General features: G+C 35.3%; 1 protein-coding gene across 2 annotated transcripts in view; it reads right to left on the bottom strand.

Moving 5' to 3' along the window:
• The window catches only part of LOC115886113 (neurobeachin), a 372,451-nt gene that overhangs the window by 25,196 nt on the left and 324,253 nt on the right, over positions 1 to 23,002 (bottom strand). For both annotated transcript variants that reach the window (XM_030905177.1, XM_030905178.1), the window contains 2 exons: positions 15,031 to 15,148; positions 13,333 to 13,551 (listed from right to left, as the gene is read on the bottom strand). In XM_030905177.1, the coding sequence (XP_030761037.1) occupies positions 13,333 to 13,551; positions 15,031 to 15,148 (337 nt within the window). The remainder of the gene's footprint in view (positions 1 to 13,332; positions 13,552 to 15,030; positions 15,149 to 23,002) is intronic.

Genomic DNA, 23,002 nt, shown 5'->3' with positions numbered 1-23,002 from the left:
TAAAATCCTAATTCACAGAAATACAAAACTAATATGGCGTCTAAGTCGCGTTTTATCCTAAATTGGGATAATTATAGTAAAAATATTATTTTTAAGATTTAGTTAGAGACATATGTCAGATGGCAGTGAAGGAAAACAAAACAAAAGTATTTAAGTGTGGAGGATGTTTGAAAATCATACTTATTGAAACACTTTAACCGACTCTGTAACTCGTTAACCAAGGCAAAAAAGTTAAACGCAAACAACTTTATTGATAAATGTATTGTTTCTACTTTGAAAAATACTAATAGGCCTTAAAATTAAAAAAGTTTTAAAAATTTTCTTGAATTTTTTTTTAGTAAAATGAGAATAATTTATTCGCAGTCGAAGAAATTGCTTCCGCGTATTTTTTAGGGTCAAATATTTCAAGTTAATGTATTCAAAAAGCAGGAATTGCTAATTTAGGAACGAAACATTTTCTTATTTAACAACATGGCGGCTTTCACTTTGTTGTTTTGGACATTAAGATGGAGTAGTTTGAGTAGTCGCATACTGGACTAATAAAGTCGCAGTTCAGCCTTAACAGGTAGTATACTAGTCGCAAGATTGCCAATTTATTCATCCTAGAGTCTAGCTTGTGCCGCCCTCTATATTCTAAATAAACGAGGGAGTGGATAAACTATCGGTAATATATGTCAATGTATATTTAAATTTAGTTTTATATGTACCTTTCTTATGTCCCATTTTAATTAAGTTTTTTTTTATAAAAACAAAAACAGCACTGAACTGTCTGACTGAACAGAACAATGAAGTGAAAATGTAAGATTTAAGGTTATGGTTCAATACAGTTGCAAAAAGGTAGTGACTCGACGTCCTACCAACGTAAGAATAAGGAAATCTAAACAATGTTGGAATTAGTAAAACAGACGACGTTTGCATAACGTTAGAATAGGTCCTGAAACTGACGTCGGAAAACTCTATATTGTTCAACGTTGTAACTACGTTGTCCAAATCACCTAAAGATCACTTAAGCAAAAAAGGTTACAAGACAACGTTTATTCGACGTCGCAGAAGCTTCTCTACTTTGCTGTAGTACTAGACAAAGTTATAAAAACGTTTAAATTTATTTTAATACCTAAGGTAGGGAGCTAACTATTTTTTGTAACTAATCCAACGTTGTGTTTAGTAAACATGTGGTCGCAAGTCGTGAAAATGCTACTTGGGCAAGTGATCAAGTGAGGACTGTGAGTCCGCATGCTAAATTCTTTCATGTAACAAATAAAGTGCGACCTTCGAAAGGTCAAGAAAACAAAATTATATTCCAAAAGCCCCAATATTAGTCCATAAGGATACATTTTCGAAAACTTCTTAAGGTAGGATCATATCAACGAATTAAGATGGAGCGAATTAATATGGCTAAATTAATGCAAAATTTCAGATCAAACAGATATCGTCTTATACGATAGTTAAGCAACATTAAAAACGATTAACTCAGTATCCATCAATTCGCTAAGTTGGTCAAAGAATGCCTGAACAAATTAGGCCTAAAAAAAATTATGTCAACACTCCACTAACTGTACCGGAACCGTTCTGCTTCCAAAGTGCAAACCAACTTAAAGCAAAACTCATGAACCTCGAAGACAATATCCGTCACCTGGAATGGGAATCCCTGAACGGTCCAAGAAAAATCCAAGGCTTTCTTTCATTTAAGTAAGAACAATCTTCGGATTGTCAAGGGATTTTTAACAAGAGTCTTTTTTTTAGTCTCCTCAATGAACACCTTGCAGCAGATCGAAGCTAAGAAACAACGGCGAATGCAGATTCTGTGGGGAAAATGGGGAAACATCAGAACGCCTCATCACTGAGTACGCCGAGACGACAACCATTCGTGCCATTAACTTTGGTACGACTGATATCGGAGATGGAGAACTAACCTCTGTAAAGTCGTCTCAGACACTGGCTTTTGTCAAAGCCCAAAGACTGTATAATGAGTTATAATTCAAGGAAGGAGACACAGTAAAACTATAAGGACGCAGGTGTGGTGATTAACTTCATCCCTCTTCATCTATATCCTTCATCTATATACATTTTTTATTGTTTAATCTTATCTTTGAATAAGAAGACTAAGGAAGGAGCATAATGTTATCCATGTATTCATGCATGGTGGGCGGAAAAAGGACTCTAGGGTGGGGATCCTTGACAATTCTGTTTGACGATTCATTTGACACATTTGAATTTGATTCGAAATTTTGTGGATTTGTCAGTCTTTAAGGAGCTTATTTTATGTTATTTATTATTTATTCTACTACTGATAGTTGTGTAAATGGATGTTTGTGTTAATAAATACTTATTATAACTTATCTATTTTTATTAGAATTATATATTTTTATTACAATTTTAATAACTACCAACATTTATTCACAACGTAAAATAAAACAACAAATTATTGAGTCTACCCCACGTCTACCCTACATCATAGTTTTACATTTGTAAAACTTGGAAAATAAGTTCGTCATAATAATGCTTTTATTTATTCACTATTCTAATAAACAATATGCATTCCTTCGGAAACTCTCTATTTATTTATTTGGTAATGCTAAAACACTCTATTTGAAAGCCGATTAGAGAAAACAGTATGATTCATTGGCAAGCGATGTAAATATTTGTGATCAGGTAAAATTGTGATGTAAGAGGAGGCTTAAGGCGGGTTCTCACTTGTCAGTTTCGCTGACGCAGTCTGACTGATTCATTATCAATGAAAAATAAAAAACAACGATTGTATTCACACGTTTCATGTTTTGCTACATTCAGTATTCAGTTGGTCCAAGCATTCTAATGTGGTGATTTCGTATAGACATGAAAATGGTTAAAACAAAATTGAAACCAGGTGTTCGCGAAGTTTGTTTACAATTAGCAAATGAATTACAGAATATTCTGGTGAATCAGAAAAGAAAAAAAAAACATCGTAGGTGGTCAGGTCCTGGATATTGCGAAGAAATAAACGGGGTGCTAGTGAAACTATATTAAAAGAATTAATTAGCTTAACTTGTAAACTGCACAAATCACGAAAATGTAGTTCTCACGCTTCAGTTTCTATTCATTATTCGATAATGATCAGTCAAAATGAAAAAAAGTAGAACTGGTTTTCACTTTAACTGAAAGTACGAATGTACTGATCATTTAACATGAAAATGTGTTCTGACGTTCATTGTTTGTTCAGTATCACTGAATCAGTCAGACTGCGTCAGCGAAACTGACAAGTGAGAACCCGCCTTTAGCTCGGTAGGCGGCAGGTCAGTCAGTCGTTGATAGGCCGGCCGGCTGTGTAGTGTTGTGTTTTGTCACAGAGCTGACAAGTGGAGGTTGCGAGTCTTTTGACTAATATAGTTGCAAGTCTTTTGACTGTAAGCCAACGGGGTCGTTTGACCACGGTCAGAAAACCTCTGTGACGTCTTGCCTTCGAGTTGGTCTTGAGAGTTTGAGGTCTCCATAATGTCTTCTCGATTGACGATGCGGCGTTGGGATGGTGAGCCACCCAAATAGCTTATTCGATTGGGATGCGAATCTGTTTAGCGGCAGAATTGCGTCCGGGGGAAGCCCCTATACTATTTCAGCTGACACCAGCTAGTTGTTGAAGATTATTAACCAATAGATCCGAATAATATTTGAATTAGATGGAAGATATGGAATGGGATATATTGAATAGAATGTCAGTGATGTCAGTGGCTAGAGTACCCCCGGGTGAGTCTTACTATTTAACTATCAATTTTATCCAGATCAGTAAATGTTTGTTTTGTTATTTTCATGTACAATGAGAGAGTGCTTGCCAATGACCAACTAAATGGATATTTGAGGTGAATTTGCATTGTGAGACCCGGTTGAGTAAGCCCCAAAAATACCGATTTTACACATTTTTTAAATAAAATTAGAACGGCACTGATAAACCGGAATTTAAGTCGGCCATATTTGAGGCCCATCGCGGTGGACCTAAGATTTTTGATATGCTCCTTCCTTAGTCTTCTAATTCAAAGAATTTTATTATAGACAAGGTAGAAGTTGGCATAAAATACATTCAGTGTCTTGGAAATATCCTTTCTAGATAACGGAAAAGATAAGGGTTCTAAACTTCAAAAATACAACGGCATACGCCCGTTCATTAGACAGTTTTTTATTTGACGACGTACAACCTTACAAACACAAAAGCGGCGCAACTTATTTGGGCGGTAAATAATTAAGTTCTAAAAGCATCGGATGTAACGAACTTAAGCTGTAATTAATTGGGTAATTAGTATGAGTTATGTCGCGTCGAAGCCCACCGTTATATATACACGTTGTATCGGGCGTCGTCGGCTAAGGTAAATCGTATAAAAAAGTCGAGAGGGTAAAAGCCTACGATAGTTAAATCGATCTTTTTTGCATTCTATTTTAGACTTTAGTTTTTAGATTTAACTTATTTCATATACAGGGTTGTTCACCACATACGACACGGAGTATTGTTGCTAAACGAATAGATTTTTACAAAAATCTAAAAATCTGCCTCTTTGCGGACGATACTGGTTTCACTTGGAGCGGCCCAGATGTTGCGGCACTATATGATACTATATCCAGTGACTTACGCACCATTAAGTCTTGGTGCGATTCTAATCTCCTATGCCTCAACCTATCAAAAACTAAAGTTTTGTCATATAAAAGTACGAGGCATGTTTTTTAAGTAAGTACCGTTTTGGAATTAAAAAAAAACGTGCAAAGATATCGCAATAATTTTATTTTTACATGAAAGCCTGTACCTTAATCTACTTTTCTACATAATTTCCGTGAATATTGTCGCACTTGTCATAACGTGGCACCAGTTTTTCAATACCCTCCTCATAAAATTCTGCCGCCTGACTGGTTAACCACTGTATCACAACTGTTTTGACTTCGTTATCGTCTTGAAGACGCTGACCGCCCAGGTGTTTCTTCAAGTGCAGGAATAAATGGTAGTCACTGGGCGCCAGATCAGGGCTGTATGGAGGATGATCAGAGTTTCCCATTTAAAAGATTTGATGAGATCTTTGGTCCGATTAGCCACATGTGGACGGGCATTATCATGCAGCAAAACAATACCCTTACTCAACTTGCCACGTCTTTTGTTTTGGATTGCACGGCGCAGATTGTTCAATGTCTCACAATAAGATGCTGCCTTGATTGTCTCATTACGAGGCAGAAACTCCACTAGCAATACTCCTTTTCTGTCCCAAAAAACTGCACATGATTCTCCGGGCAGAAATTGTTTGCTTAAACTTCACTGTTTTGGGTGATGATGAATGTCGCCATTCCATGGACTGTTGTTTCGATTCTGGTGTTTCGTAGGCCACCCATGTTTCGTCACCAGTAACAATTTTGTCTAAAAAATCTTCACCTTCATTGTGGTACTGCTCAAGGAAAGTCAATGCACTGCCTAAACGTTGGGTTTTGTGCAAATCCATCAACATTTTCGGAACCCAACGTGAACACAATTTCCGGTAATTCAAGTTCTCGGTCACAATGCGATACAAAACACTACGAGAACATTGAGGAAAGTAGTCGCACAATGATGAAATTGTAAAGCGTCTGTTTTCTTTCACCTCTTTGTCCACTTTCTGCACCGAATCTTCATTAACGACCGAAGGACGCCCACTCCGTTCTTCATCATGCACATTTGTGCGGCCATCTTTAAATGCTCTCACCCTTTTCCTTACCATTCCATCACTCATAATGGTTTGTCCGTAAACTTCACAGATCTCACAATGAATATCGATCGGTTTTACGCCTTTAGCACTAAGAAATCGTATGACAGCCCGTACTTCACAATCGGCGGGGCTCACGATTGTCGGAGGCATCTTAAACACTCAATAAACAACGTATACAATGAAGAATCAGACTGTACTGGCGTCTGTGCATAGACATGAGATGTAGGTAACCAGCGCGCATGCGCGGAACGCCGACCGTAGCGCTGCGGCGGCGGAATCGCAAAACGGTACTTACTTAAAAAACATGCCTCGTACTTTACAACCTTTTGTACTTAATAACACCACTATTGACGTCGTGGACTCTGTGAAATTCTTAGGACTTGTTGTAGACAACTCGTTAAAATGGGACTTTCACATCGAAGCTCTATCAAAAACTAAGCGCTGCCTGTTTTGCGCTAAGATCAGTTTCTAAGGAACTTAACTCATCAACCTCTAGAATAGCCTATTATGCCCTTTTTGAGTCACGTCTTCGTTATGCCCTTCCATTCTGGGGTACTTGCTGCGTAACAAAAATTGATCCGTGTTTTCAGACTTCAAAAGAGAGAGTTCGATATTTATTGGGACTGAACAGTAGAACTCACTGCCAGAATTTCTTTAAAAATTTGAAAATACTGACTCTTCCTTCTTTATTCATTTTTGAATCCGTTTGCTTAATCCGCAAGCACATATCTGCTATTCCCGAAAGGCCATCTCATAACTATCCACTTAGGAATGCAGAGCACGATCTTTATCTGCCAACCCCGAGCTCAGAACTAGTTAAAGGTTCAATACTGTACAATGCCAAAAAAATGTACAATCATGTGCCTTTGAATATCAAGTCGCTTTCATTCTTTCCCGCATTTCGCAAAGCTCTAAAATCATACCTACTGGAGAGAGCCCTATATGCGGTAAACGACTTTTTTGTTGATGTTTAATTATGAACAATTTTGAATTTTAAAATTTTGATCATCTCACACACTGGTCAGAGGTCAAGTATTTAATATTTTATAACTCTAAAATTATATCTATTTACTGCGTACTGTTCTAAAATTGTCCATGTATATTCTTTTTGCAATTTTAAAGACTTAAATTTTTTTGAATTGTATTATTTGTATTGTGTATTTTTTGTTGTTTGTATTTTTTTTTGTGATTTTGTTGTTTGTGAGTGCTATGTCGATGAAGCTGTTTTGGCTTTTTGTACAATAAAGCGTTGTTTGTTTGTGTTATTATTGTTCAGGTATAAACTTTTGTTTGGCTTTGAGGTATAAACTTTTGTTGTTGACGGTTGACGCGTGAGATCATATTCATACATGTATAAGAAAGGTAAACAGTCTATTTTTTTAAAGAAATCAACAACACGTTCCCTATAGTTTTTTCTGGAAAGTATGCGAAGTACTCTCGATTGGGTACTTATAATGAATACCTATAAATTATTAAACCTGCGACGAGTGATACGACGAAGAACGAATAATTTAACTTTCTTAAATACTGAAAAGATACTACAGAACTTTCCGGCCTGTGTCGGCATAGGCGGCCTTCGTTCCCCGACAACGGCGCCCTCTGTAAACTCATCCCGTGGCAGGACGCGGCCGGATGGGGACGTCAGAGCGAATTAGGCGCCATCTCAGTCACGGGACCGAGACGGTCCGGGATTAGTTTTCCCTTTGGCGAAACGACGAGGGCAAGAATGGGAAAATAAAGGGTGGGGTGCGCTGACGCAAAGCTCGAGAGCCGGAGGATTATTTGGGATTTTCGATGACGGGTGTTTTTTGTATATATTCTTGACATGAAAAAAAAAAAATGATTCAGTGATTAGTCTTTAAATCAGATTTTTTGTCTTTTCACTTTTATACGAGTAGAGGAAAGTAACAAAATATACCGTTTAGTTTTTGTGTTATATAAAAAAGAAGAAAATTATTTCCAAAAATAAAAAAAAATCCAAGAAATAATTTTTCGCGAAAAAACCCTCCTATATGTGTTCCCGGGATCAAATATACCACCGCTAAAAATATGTGCACTTATTTAAAACTCACTCTGTACCTATAGAAAAAAATACGTCGTTCTCCCGGTGCTTCACCCCCTCGCAGTCCACCGTACGCTCCAGATTTATGTCCCGTCGACACGCGCCCGATTCGCTTCCTCCTTACCGAGAAAAACGAGCGTAACGTCGCCTTTTAATTCGGTCTTAATTGGATGCGACCTGGGCATTTCCACGCCGCTTTAAAGTCGATTTTTGGCTCTCTCGAACAGTTTTGACTAGGGGCCTAATTAAAACCTGGTCCGGGTGTACGCTTTTAACGTCTTCATCTCGGCAACGGAAATTGAAGAGGAGCGTTAAAAAAAGAAGAAACATTATTGATCTCAAGCAGACGTTACACGTAGATAGGTACTTCGAATTTGGGAAACGATCAAACAAAACGTGATTAATCCACCTTTTAAAAAAATAGAATTATAGATAACAACAGAGAGATATTGCAAAGTCCAATAGTGCCGCAATTCCGCTATTAGCGCTGACGTAGAAGTGCTAATACATTTGCGTTTGCCGAACTTCGAGTTATGGCAACACAAAATAGCGTTGATTGATTTTGACCATTATGCCAACATTTTTAAAAATTTAGCCTTAACCTAGTTTTTTCATTTTTTCAATCAAAAGAGCATCTATATACATAATTTTTCTTTAAATTTATAAAAAAAAGCTATTAAATATATCAAAAGTTTTAATTAGTGTCTCAAAGAAAGTGTGTCTAAAAAAGAGTACAATTTAGCCCAATGAAGAGTTATTTCAATTTTTATAAAAAATACAGTATCTCAACTGATAAAATAACGTTCCGAAACTGTTAAATTACAACACGGCGTCTTCTCCACTTAAATACCGGGCATAGTTGCCAAAATAACGCCTCCGTTAATACCGTATATCGTTGCCATATCTCTAATAAATGCCCTCTTATACGATAGTTAAACGGCAATAAAAGAACTGGGAGCATTCAAAGCCATCAATTCAAGTTAGTTAAATAAAAGCCTAGAGAAGCTGAAAAATTAGGCAAAGAAAATAAGGTCCTCCTACTCTATGTGCCTGCCCACCAAGGGATAGAAGGTAATGAAAAAGCAAACTTCACTAACTGGACCAGAACTATTCTGCTTCCCAAGTAGAGACCAATGTGAAATACCAAGTGTGTGGTACACATTATTCGTAAAAAATGCTTTTTCCAAATATGCTAATGAGCCACCCTTGTTCCATTTGAAACAATTGAAATATGATTCAAAACGCGATTTGGGCATCTTTTAACCAGCCAGGGCAAGACACGGAAAACATTAGACGATCAAATCTATTTTTCCAAGGCTCCTTGATTAAAAAGTAGTGTTTTAACACAGCCATGGAACTCCAGATTGAAATTTAAAATTACTTTTTAAGCAAACATTTCAAAAGTTATCCTATTCGGATTGTTCATTGTTCATTTTAAAGGTAGTAGTCATTTCCGGTGAAACAGGAAGTTACCAAGAACACTTGAATACATCAATCAATCCTAATTTATGTCCTATATTAAAATACCAAATGTCGTTTTTTTATGTGAAAAAAATTAAAAAGTTATAGAAATGAGCCACTTTTGAGACGCACTCGGTATAATCATGAAATTTGGCGATTTTGATCAAGTTGATAAAACTACTGTTATTTACTACACACATCGGAAAAATCTAGGGATATCATTTTATTAAAGTTAAAAATAAATGTTTTGAATAAACAACCACATATTTGTAGGCCGATTCTTTCTACTTCGATTGAAACGAAGTAGTCACACTAGTTATTTCTAAATTTGGGATAATTGTTCGAATTTAACCTGTACTGGCTATGTTTTTATGATAACTGGCCAGAATTCATTCAAATAACTCTGTTTAGTATTAAACGACATTATGGAGCGTAGACATCTTAACAGAGACGAAATGCTAAGGACCATGGGTATGCTCGAAGCTGGAATGAGCCAAATCGACGTAGCTAGAGCATTAAATACAACGCAAAGTGTAATATCGCGATTAAGTGCACGCTATCGTGAAAGTGGTGATGTTGCTGAAAGGCACACAGGGCGACATCGCATTACTACCCCTCAGCAAGATCTTTTTTTACAATTAAATGCTCGACGCCGACCGACTCTTACAGCACCAGAGCATAGTTTAATTCTCCAGGAAACACATAATGTAACCGTTAGTCCTGACACTGTTTGCGATAGATTAAGGGAGGTCAACTTAAGAAGCAAACGCCCCTGGAGAGCTCAACCTTTAACTAGATGAAATCGAGAGGTACGATATTTGAGGGCTCAAGATCATGTCCAGTGGTCGAATGAACAATGGGCCAATGTTCTCTTCACGGATGAGTCACGCTTTGGAATTCATCCGGATTCAAGAATGCTTAGGGTATGGAGAGAACTGGGAAATCCTATTCGGTTGGATCATGTTCAGGAAGTGCACCCTTATCAAGGTGGAACAGTTATGGTCTGGGGAAAAGTCCAGTTAGGCCGAAAAACCGATCTCGTTTTTCTTGAAAGGTTTCTAACAGGAATCACATATCGTGATTTAATTCTTGAGCCTGTCGTGTTACCATATGCCAATGATTTTGGGAGAAACTTCATTCTCATGCATGACAATGCACGGTCTCATACAGCCAGAGTGGTAAGTGAGTTTATCAATGCTCATCAATTAAACATCTTACCCTGGCCGGCACAATCTCCTGACCTCAACCCCATCGAGCACGTATGGGACGCGGTCCAAAGAAGAATGTTGAGAATGGGTATGCCTCGTGAAACTCGTAGGGATCTGGTTCGAGCCGTGAATGCAGCGTGGCAGGCTGTACCTCAAGAAGAGATCGACAACCTTATCAGGCGCAAGGAGAGACGATGTAGGGCTGTAATGAACAGTAGAGGAGGCCATACCCTTTATTAAGTAAAAATGGTTTTATCCTTTTTTTTTTAATTCACAGTTTAGAATTTAAAAAAAATGTGTTTATTTTTTTGAGTTCGATAAAAATCAAGGCAAATTTGAAAAATTCGGTAAATTTCGCATTTTTATTTCCAATACGTCCTGTAAACTATTTGTTTATTTTAATTTTATTATATCAGAAATGCAAATAATAAAATTACTGACGATGGCTGGATAAAATTGTAATATCCCTAGACTTTTCCGGTGTGTGTAATTGAAGAGCGGAGAATAATGTAGATGAGTGATTAACTTTGTCAGATAATTTAAGTTTATTTTGCAACAAAAAAGATATAAAACAAGATTAAACAATCTGATTAATCTCATTTTGCTACGGAATACAACATTAGAATAAACATATTAAACATAAGAATAATAGCAATGGTTTCTTAACCTAATTTATTTGGAATAATAAAAAAGAAAGATTGAAAAATGATATTATTATAAAAATCGAGATAAAAATAAACACTTATTTATTAATAAATATAAATAAAGTAAAGAACAGTGTTTAATTTGATAGAGGTGGATGTTATCCTTAGTTAAATAAGCTATAAAAATTTGTTTATCCCAAATGTGAGTCCTCTTGCTAATTTATCAAATTACAATGTAAAAAAAATTAAAGAGGTTTACATTTTACCAGCTGTTGACAGTCGTACTAGGCATAACGTACAACATAAGAAGACTAAGATACGACTTGTACATGAGACTTTAATCCCCTGTCTCATAAAGAAGTAATCTCGGGCTACTAAAAACCGCGCTGACATACCATACGATGCCATATGTTTTTCACATTCTCCAAGATTTACGACTATAGTAATTTTATTTTAAGCTAGGTGTTAACTGTATATTTAGAAAAAAATCATTATGATTTACACATTTTGTAATAAAAATAGTTAGTTAAAAAAATGCAAATTCGTATTTAATATAATTGAATTCTCTTTTAATTGAAAAAAAAATAAAGTAAAATTATAAAGACCTAATCATATTCATGATACTACGAGTCACTAAGTCTGTCGGTATCAGAAGAGGACCACAATAGTGAAACAGGCCGATATCTACTTCAATAAATTTATAATCTAAATAAAAAATGTCTATATCTATGTGGCGGATTCATCTATCCAAAAAATTTTGTAAACACTTCTGCGTTAAACCTAAACGGACGCTGCTTGTCAGAAGTTGTGTTTACAGTAATAAAAATTTGCCTAACAAAGAAAAAAAATGCTAAACGTTTCGGAAAGTTTTCTCTTTCCGTCGTCGGAAGCAAAAAAATATAAAGAATCAAGAAAAAAAAAATATTTTAAATATTTAAATTGAACTATTCGAGAACACTCCACTTTTTAAAACAGATACGTCTACAAGAAATCGTTGACGTTCTGTTAAAATGACATTATATTAAGTTAAACTTCAAAATTAACAATTACTACCTGATAATTACTTAATAAGGTAAAACCAAAAAGCCCAAACGTTCTGTATGATTATTTTTAAATTTCACGTATGTTATGTTTATTTATGTAATGTTCTTTAAAATCAAAGAAGCGATTGCCATACATTACTAACATCTACAGATGCATGAGCAATACATTTATTTTTATTAGATTGAATTAAAGAAGCCTCTTTTATTTTTCTTTTAGAGGCTATCGCTTCTTTCATTATAATTTTGGCGTTATTAAAATTTATTCTGTGCCCTGTGTCCCATGAATGCTGACAAATCTTAAAAAAATAAGAAGGATAGGAAAACAATATAACATACAAACATCTTTCAAAACACAAAATACACTTAGATCAATTTTATCACATACTAAACCAATGAATACAGAACCACAAAGAAAAAATGTAATATACCAAATACCCTGTGAATGCGATAAATTTTACATTGGTGAAACATCTAGACCCTTAAATGTTAGAATTAAAGAACATAAAGGTTATTTAAGAAAGGGAGATTTTCACAAATCTAAGATTTGTCAGCATTCATGGGACACAGGGCACAGAATAAATTTTAATAAAGCCAAAATTATAATGAAAGAAGCGATAGTCTCTAAAAGAAAAATAAAAGAGGCTTCTTTAATTCAATCTAATAAAAATAAATGTATTGCTCATGCATCTGTAGATGTTAGTAATGTATGGCAATCGCTTCTTTGATTTTAAAGAACATTACATAAATAAACATAACATACGTGAAATTTAAAAATAATCATACAGAAAGTTTGGGCTTTTTCGTTTTACCTTATTAAGTAATTATCAGGTAGTAATTGTTAATTTTGTAGTTTAACTTAATATAATGTCATTTTAACAGAACGTCAACGATTTCTTGTAGACGTATCTGTTTTAAAAAGTAAAGTATTCTCGAATAGTTCAATTTAAATATTTTAAATAGTTTTTTTTTCTTGATTCTTTATATTTTTTTGCTTCCGACGACGGAAAGAGAAAACTTTCCGAAACGTTAAGCATTTTTTTCTTTGTTAGGCAAATTTCTATTACTGTAAACACAACTTCTGACAAGCAGCGTCCGTTTAGGTTAAACGCAGAAGTGTTTACAAAAAATAACTATTTTATTTTGTAGATTTTTCTTGCAGTGCAGTGGCGAAAAACCCATAAGGATTTTTTTTGGATAGATATAATCGAAATGTTACTAACTTACCAGCAATGGTATTGAGGAACATCAAATACTCAAAATTGGATATTTCTCTTCGCTGCCACTTTTGCGTCATGTTCGAGTTTCTCATCAACTGTCTAGGAGACATCATGCTAGCTTTCCTGTGTTGTCCTATACCGTACTTTATGCCAACACCGACTTTTGGAAGGGCATTGATCACCTTTTTCACAGTATTTTGATCCGGAAATGCGAACATAATAGACGCTGAAAGTATATATTATTATAATAGATATTTAAGTTTGTAAGTTCGGTAAATCAACTTATACGGTATGAGTGAGATGTCTATCAAGAATTTCGAAACGAATACTGTAAAAGTTAATTGCGGACGAATGAGGTACAATGTTTTATTTCAAATTGTTTGGACAAAACATATTATGCTTTTAAATAATTGAGAATTTTTTAATCGGCTTATGATATTTAAAAAAGGCGTCCTCAAAGCAAACCCTGTTGACCGAGACTTTGAGTATTTTTGCTTTGTCTTTTGCACTTATGATATGTTCCGATACTATTTATTGTATTTACTGGTAGAAATATTTTCAATACTGACATAAAATTTGAATTTGGAGCAGAATGCTTTGGAATATCCACGCAAAGCAGCTGTTGTAGATTTACTTACATCAAAGTCACTTAAAAACAGTGCTATTAAAGGAATGTATTTATTTAAAAAAAACTGATAAAATGGAATAGATAAAAACTAAAAATCTGATTGACAGAGAAGTTTTGGAAAAATCTAACGAGGCTGCAGGGAAGTTGCAAAGTATGTAAAGCTGTATTTTACTATACCGGGTACGTCACGACAGTGGCTCACCCCTATAACTTTTTTATTTTTTCAGATAAAAAAACGAGATTTGGTATGTTAGTATATGACATAAATTAGGATTGATTGACGTATTCAATTGTTTTTGGTCACTTCCTGTTTCACTGAAAATGACTACAACTATTGATTTTTAAATGGCGCCCTCGGTTTTTTTATACTTTACTGGATTGAAAATGACATTCTGAATAGAATGACATATCATATGTCAACTTTTGACATTCTCGCTTAAATCAAAATTAAATTTTAAAATTCAATCTAGAGTGCCACGGTTATATTAAAAATACTAATTCTTAATCAAGGAGTCTTGGAAAAATAGATTTGATTGTCTAATGCTTTTAATGTCTTGTCCTGGCCAGTTAGAAAAGGCTCAAATGGTATTTTTAATCATATTTCAATTTTTTCAAATGGAACGAGGGTGGCTCATTAGCATATTTGGAAAAAGCATTTTTTTACAGGAATTGACAGAAAACAATTGAATACATCAATGAATCCTAATTTATGTCATACCAAATCTCGTTTTTTTAACTGTAAAAATAAAAAAGTTATAGGGGTGAGCCACTTTTGAGACACATCTGGTAGAGTATGAGATAAATAACTCTATTCTTTTTGCTTAAGTATTTAAAATAGATTTCAGTAAAAGAAATACTGGATTTATTACTATAAAATAAAAAGAGTTGGTAGAACTGAGCCACAAGAGGCCCTCGCGACCGCAGTGAAGGGTCCCAATCTGGGACTCACTCTTAGTAAATACTATAAAATCTTCTTTTCCGGATTGAAATCAAGTATGGAAAGATTTGTTTTATGACACAGTATGAAACAAATATCATGTAAGTTTATAACTGTATATTGTTATAAAAAGTACTTACTCCGACTGGCAAGGAATATCTCGATGGCATTGTTCTGGAGTAGGTACCGTCTGGAAAATATTGCTCGTACTTCGGAAAAGTACCATTTTCCATGGAGGTGATCGCAGTACTTCAAAACCTGTAAAAATAGAATCATTGATCAGAAGTTCTAAAGAAACAAATCAAAAAGTTTTATGATCAGGGGTAACGGTCAAAAACACCGGTTAAGCAACGTTAGACGATGAGAGTGGATGGACGGGTGGTCGTCTGGAAAACAATCGTGCTGTTGTTCCGGGAAGTTTTGTACTATCAAGATGAGCAATTTAAGTAATAATACGACTTTTTTTAACCCACTTTATTTATTTCTATAGGCAATTGCCCTGTCTGTGGATAATTAAAAGTAAAGTTTATTCAAACAGACAGGAAAAAACTAAAGCTTATGAAAAATTGCAGGAATTTTATAAAACTGTTGATACAAATGCTACTATTGATTCTGTAAAGAAAAAAATAAACAATTTGCGAAGTGCTTTCCTAAAGGAACTTAAAAAAGTGCGAAAATCAAAGCGTTCAGGTAAAGCTTTTTGTATTTTTCTTTGATAATAAAGGCTTAACCATCTTTAAAAGTTCATTAAAACATCTATCATTCATTCTGAGGTAGTTTTAAGGTCATCCGTTGAAGTAGTTCTTAATTTTCACACTAACTTCATGATGAGATAATGTATCACGTTGCAACAAACAATCTTTCACCCAGAAACGCTTGTTTGTCTTTGTGATTTGCTCCCTCAATAATAAAAGCACCAGAAGTACAGCTAGCTTTTTTTTGCTAGCGTTATTATTTAAAAATATTTTTCGCTGACTGTCAAAAAGGTCATTCGATTAAAACTGATTATGTTTGTGAGTGTTTTAAAAGCACAGTTTTCCTGCAGTTCAAAAACTGACAGTGTCCCAAAACTGAAGATCGCATCGTTTGACGTAACTGCATTGTGTGTGGTCTGACAAAGTTTAGATCTTCGGTTCAGACGAATTCAGATTCTGTAAAACCGTCTCAGATCAACATAGCATTGAGAGGGGGGACACAATAGATCTGCAAGGGCGCGGTGCTTACCGCGCCCCGTACCCGCGGGTGAGTCTTACTATTTAACTATCAATTTTATCCAGATCAGTAAATGTTTGTTTTGTTATTTTCATGTACAATGAGAGAGTGCTTGCCAATGACCAACTAAATGGATATTTGAGGTAAATTTGCATTGTGAGACCCGGTTGAGTAAGCCCCAAAAATAACGATTTTACAGTTGTTTTATCGCACTAATGGATAAAATATCACTTTAAACGCTCCATATGAGTGAAAAAAACGCCCATTATTGTAGGATTGTGGATAAAATAAATTTATATGCATGATATATAGGGAGAGTTCGCTTCGCTATAGATTATCTACAACGACGCGTTCGCTTACTTCCTGCTTAAATAAACACACGTACATATTTAATTAGATTTTACTACTAAGTACATCCAATAAACTCTGGCCAGAACATTTGCATACACGAATATAAATGTCGGAGTAATAGAAGTCGCCGAGCATAACGCTTCCTACAATTTAAAATTTCAACAACCAGAATGTATGCTCGTTAGTTATATTCAGGGATGGGTCGAGTAGAAATATTTATTTAGGTATTACAATTACGACAGTTTACTACACATCTGCTAAAAATTAAGTTAAACGGGTTGTAATCTTGTATTTCGCAACATATTTTTGATAAAGATAACTGCAGACGTGTTAGGTTAGGTTGTGATAACTGCAGACGTGTTAGTAATTTAAAATTGATCAAACGCATCTCAAATTATAGTAGAGAAGACCATGGATGCTAAATGGGGATTAACTTGAGCATTGTGTTGGATTATAGTGGTGAAAATTAAGAACACGAATTACAAAGAAAACTTTGATTCAGATATGAATAGTGTAGGAGCCCACGTGCTTCTGATAATGGAGGGATATTGATATTATTCTGCTGGTGTGTATAGTCCCAAACCTCTCACCATATGAATGTGTTTGGATCTAGAGATTAAAAGTAATGTTTCTCTATTTTGCTGTATTGAAAATCACGAAATTGCAGTGTCAAAAATTTTCGCATCAAAAAATACGAAATGTACGACCTAACATGTAAGTCTGGTGGGGCTTTCGTGACAGTAAATGACAGCCAGACGTGTATTTTCTATGAAATTATAGTATTATTTATCATGTGACAAATCCGGAAAAATAAAACGGAATTTGTAAATTCTGCAATTTTCAAGATGCCGCCAATTTCGTAAATCAACCAGACTTGCTTTTATTATACACACACCGGAAAAATCTAGGGATATCATTTTATTAAAGTTAAAAATAAATGTTTTGAATAAACAACCACATATTTGTAGGCCGATTCTTTCTACTTCGATTGAAACGAAGTAGTCACACTAGTTATTTCCAAATTTGGGATATTTGCAGAAGTGCATTTTTTGTCAAATGTATAAAAAGCACCTAGCATCAATTGTTCGAATTTAACCTGTACTGGCTATGTTTTTATGATAACTGGCCAGAATTCATTCAAATAACTCTGTTTAGTATTAAACGACATTAGGGAGCGTAGACATCTTAACAGAGACGAAATGCTAAGGACCATGGGTATGCTTGAAGCTGGAATGCGCCAAATCGACGTAGCTAGAGCATTAAATACAACGCAAAGTGTAATATCGCGATTAAGTGCACGCTAGGTGATGTTGCTGAAAGGCACACAAAGCGACATCGCATTATTACCCCTCAGCAAGATCATTTTTTACAATTAAATGCTCAACGCCGACCGACTCTTACAGCACCAGAGCTTAGTTTAATTCTCCAGGAAACACATAATGTAACCTTTAGTTCTGACACTGTTCGCAATAGATTAAGAGAGGTCAACTTAAGAAGCAGACGCCCCTGGAGAGCTCAACCATTAACGAGAGGAAATCGAGAGGTACGATATTTGTGGGCTCAAGATCATGTTCAGTGGTCGAATGAACAATGGGCCAATGTTCTCTTCACGGATGAATCACGCTTTGGAATTCATCCGGATTCGAGAAGGCTTAGGGTATGGAGAGAACCGGGAAATCTTATTCGGTTGGATCATGTTCAGGAAGTGCACCCTTATCAAGGTGGAACAGTTCGTTTTTCTTGAAAGGTTTCTAACAGGAATCACATATCGTGATTTAATTCTTGAGCCTGTCGTGTTACCATATGCCAATGATTTTGGGAGAAACTTCATTCTCATGCATGACAATGCACGGCTTCATGCAGCCAGAGTGCTAAGTGAGTTTATCAATGCTCATCAATTAAACATCTTACCCTGGCCGGCACAATCTCCTGACCTCAACCCCATCGAGCACGTATGGGACGCGGTCCAAAGAAGAATTTTGAGAATGGGTATGCCTCGTGAAACTCGTAGGGATCTGATTCGGGCCGTGAATGCAACGTGGCAGGCTGTACCTCAAGAAGACATCGACGCCCTGATCAGGAGCATGGAGAGACGATGTAGGGCTGTAATGAACAGTAGAGGAGGCCATACCCTTTATTAAGTAAAAATGGTTTTATCTTTTTTTTTTAATTCGCAGTTTAGAGTAAAAAAAAATGTGTGTAATTTTTTGAGTTCAATAAAAATCAAGGTAAATTTGAAAAATTCGGTAAATTTCGCATTTTTATTTCCAATACGTGCTGTAAACTATTTGTTTATTTTAATTTGATTATATCAGAAATGCAAATAATAAAATTACTGACGATGGCTGGATAAAATTGTAATATCCCTAGACTTTTCCGGTGTGTGTAGTTTATGATAGAATTAGATGAAACGTTAAAATTCAAGCATTGGAAAATAAGGGTTATTGATTTCAGAAATCTGTAAAATTTTTGCATTTGCAAATTTTCAGCCGACTGACTTTCCACCACTTGGCATGTGCCAGACTGGTCTTTCCAATAAAATGATTCACTTTAATAAATATCAAACATTTATGATTGGAAAAATAAGTGGGTTTTATGTTGTTTTATGTAGAAACCTCATCCGAAAATTTTAGCCGGACACATTTGGACAAATTGTCATTTAATGTCACTATCCCCGAACACACTATTATAATATATTCACCCACTGGGAAAATAAATACAAAAAAATTTCATTGCCTCCTGGACTAATCTGTGGTAACTTGATAGTTTAGAAATACAATAAATACGTATCAATTTACTACACATTACACATTAAATTACTATTTATCACTTTACTAATAGACTCAACCCTTGTTATATTCCTCAAAGTACATGGTACATAATAGATACATAACTTTACTCGAAGTTAGTTGTGTCGCGGTAGAGTAAGCCCGACAGGACTTGTTATTTAGCATCAAGCGAGTTAAACAAAATGGCGGCCGTAAAGCGAATGCCCGGCGAAGGCACAGAAATAAATTTTATTTATGAGACAAGGGGGGAAAATGGCAAGCCGAGATTGCTGGATGATATCGATCCGTTTGGGTTCGGCGAATAGAAATTGCTATGTGCGAGAATGCGCCGCGCTGTATACTCTAGCCTGAATAACCATCACTCTACAGCTACAATTTTCTGTGATTTCTCTAAGGCTTTCGACTGTGTAAATCATAATATCTTAATTAACAAATTGCAAAACTATGGATTCAGGGGAGTGCCGCTCGAATGGCTTAAGTCGTATCTTGGCGACAGAAGGCAGCTTGTGAGGATTGATACGTCTATGTCTTCTTGTAAGCCTATAGAATGTGGTGTCCCTCAGGGTTCAGTACTTGGCCCTATTTTATTTCTTGTGTTTATCAACGACATTGCAAATCTAGACATTAGCGGTAAAATCTGCCTCTTTGCGGATGATACTAGTTTCACTTGGAGCGGCCCAGATGTTACGGCACTATATGATACTATATCCAGTGACTTACGCACCATTAAATCTTGGTGCGATTCTAATCTCTTATGCCTCAACCTTTCAAAAACTAAAGTTTTGTCATATAAAAGTACTATACAACCTTTTGTACTTAATAACACCACTATTGACGTCGTGGACTCTGTGAGATTCTTAGGACTTGTTGTGGACAACTCTTTAAAATGGGACTTGCACATCGAAGCCTTATCAAAGAAACTAAGCTCTGCCTGTTTGCGCTAAGATCAGTGTCTAAGGAACTTAACTCATCAACCTCTAGAATGGTCTATTATGCCCTTTTTGAGTCGCATCTTCGTTATGCCCTTCCATTCTGGGGTACTTGCTGCGCGACAAAAATTTGATCGTATTTTCAAACTTCAATAGAGAGCAGTTCGATACTTATTGGGACTAAACAGTAGAACTCACTGCCAGAATTTCTTTAAACATTTCAAAATACTGACTCTTCCTTCCTTATTCATTTTTGAATCAGTTTGCTTGATCCGCAAGCACATATTCTCTATTCCGGAAAGGCCTTCTCACAACTATCCACTTAGGAATGCGGAGCACGATATTTATCTGCCAACTCCGAACTCAGAACTAGTTAAGGGCTCAATACTGTACAATGCCAAGAAAATGTACAATCATTTGCCTTCGAATATCAAGTCACTTTCATTCTTTCCCGCATTTCGCAAAGCTCTGAAATCATACTTACTGGAGAGAGCCCTATAAGCGGTAAACGACTTTTTTGTTGATGTTTAATCATGAACAATTTAGAATTTTAATTTTAATATTTTGATCATCTCACACACTGGTTAAAGGTCTAGTATTTAATATTTAATAACTTTTGATTTTATGTTATTATAACATGATTTTATCCATTTACAGTTTTCCTTTTGTAAAATTTTCTAGATACGTCTGTGTTCTGCAATGTCCATATATGTTTTATTTGTAATTTTATGACGTAAATTTTTTTTTGAATTGATTTGTATTGTATAACATTTTTTGTATTATTTGTATATTTTTTTTTATAATGCGATATTCCTTATCGATATAAAAAACTAAAGTAAAGGCTCGTTCTCGCCATTCAATTTTATTTGAACGATTTTTATTAATCAAGCAAAACACAAAAATCGAACAAAAACATGCTTGAACCCGTTGAACCATGTTTTCGATTTAAGTTGTTCAATTTCAGTGTAACCGAAAAAGTCTGATCGATTCGAAACATACGATTATTCGATCATTAACATAAATACAGCATAGGAGAATTTACAGATGAATTTCAGACAAGTTGAACTCATTTGAAATCGCTAATATTACCGGTAATATTAAGTAATATTACGGTAACAATGGTAGTTTATAAAAAACAGCTTCTAAATATTATTTGTTTTATTCCAAAACTGTAAAAACACAAAAAATACAAAAAGAGTAAGATCGTTTTTTAAACAAGCCAGTCAGAGTGACCTATGTTATTGTACGTAATAGATGGTAAATCATCCTCGATCACGTTATCTGGTTCTTCTTTTTCTTTCGTTAATTGTATCCAGGCTATTATTAACGAAATCGATATATTCCTCTTCCATATCTTTTTCAGGAGCTGCTACCATTCTTGAATGTTCTTCTCCATTTAGTAAATTATAATTATTATGGCCAATACAAGTAAGTTTTACGGCCCTGTCCGCGGTAAGTCTGTCTCTTCTTGGTAGATGAATAAATCCATATATTTGATTAGAATTTTCGAGATGACTATAGGCTTGATCCATTGCGACCTATCCAGATCTAACGTGGTCCTCTTTCGATCTTTAGGTTACATTTTCCAGTCCTATCCTTTTCAGAAAATCTAGCAACTTGAAGACTGAACCATCGATTAAGCTCTCTGGCAATGACCTACCATTGTCAATTACTGAGAATCACACATTTGTCAGACTGTCGCACCGTCATAAAATGTCTTCGACTGTCTTTCTGTCTTTGCTTATTAGATCGGCTGTGCATTTTGGCGAATGTTCTACTATGAACTTTTTCGCCTGTCTCTGCTCTGGTGAGTTTCTCCACAATTCTATGGATTTTTCGGCCATTCTCCACAAACAAATGGATAAGGACTAAATGTTCTCACGATTGCGGCTGTTGACAATGGCAAATTTAAAGTGTCTACAGCCAAAATACTTCTTTTACAGCTAGGCAAATGAAAAAAGCAGAGAGGAAAAAAGCAATATTTCCAATGCTACCTGTAGCGTTTTTTATAAACATTACCACTGCGAACGGCAGCTTTTCATCGGAGAGCAGTTGTGGGTAAGGTATTTCACTAGAGAGAAAACTAATCAATAACAATAAACAAAAAAATATAGATATTGTGCGCCAGGCATGTACAGAGAAAGAAAACACAGTCGTATATTACTTAAAACTAGTGGCTATATTTCATGATGTTCTTTGCTGGTACATGACATTGTAGAATTCTAATAAATATATGGTGGTTATATGTCAAAAAAAATGGTGTTAAGAGTTGTACTAAATATCTATGAAAGTAATACCATTACAAGACGTAATGTAATGAAACCTAAGATCTAAATCACATTTTAAATATTAAATCGACATGAATGTTCTTAACAATCTAACCACTAAACATAGTCTGTACGATATTGCTTAAGATGTACGTTATTGTTTAAGACTGAAAATGTTTTAAACGTTAAATGTAAAACTAGAACTTAAATCTACACTTAGCTGTTCTTTATGTAATCTTGCTAAACAGTAGCAGCGTGAGGTGGTCTCGCATCTCTGTACTCGGCCATCCAATACAACAAAAGGGGCCAGAATGAGGACACCATGAATTGATACAGCCGTAACTACTAACTAGAATTTTTAGTCTAATCTAAAAAAAAAAAAAAACTACTAACTAGCTTATAGATGGGAACGAAGCAGCATGGGGCTCAAGCTACATCCACGCTGGAGCACTTTATATGTAAGAAAAATCATTCCTACTGAGGACACTCGTCCACAGGACATCCGTACATAGGATAATGGTACAAGGGAACACTACCCGTACCTTGGACCATAACCTAGGACTA

Source organism: Sitophilus oryzae, unplaced genomic scaffold (genome assembly GCF_002938485.1).
Source record: "Sitophilus oryzae breed Bouriz unplaced genomic scaffold, Soryzae_2.0 scaffold_467_pilon_pilon, whole genome shotgun sequence".
In the NCBI taxonomy this organism is placed as follows: domain Eukaryota; kingdom Metazoa; phylum Arthropoda; class Insecta; order Coleoptera; family Curculionidae; genus Sitophilus; species Sitophilus oryzae.
The sequence above is the reverse complement of the archived record's forward strand: the minus strand, read 5'-3'. Positions and strand labels throughout refer to the sequence as shown.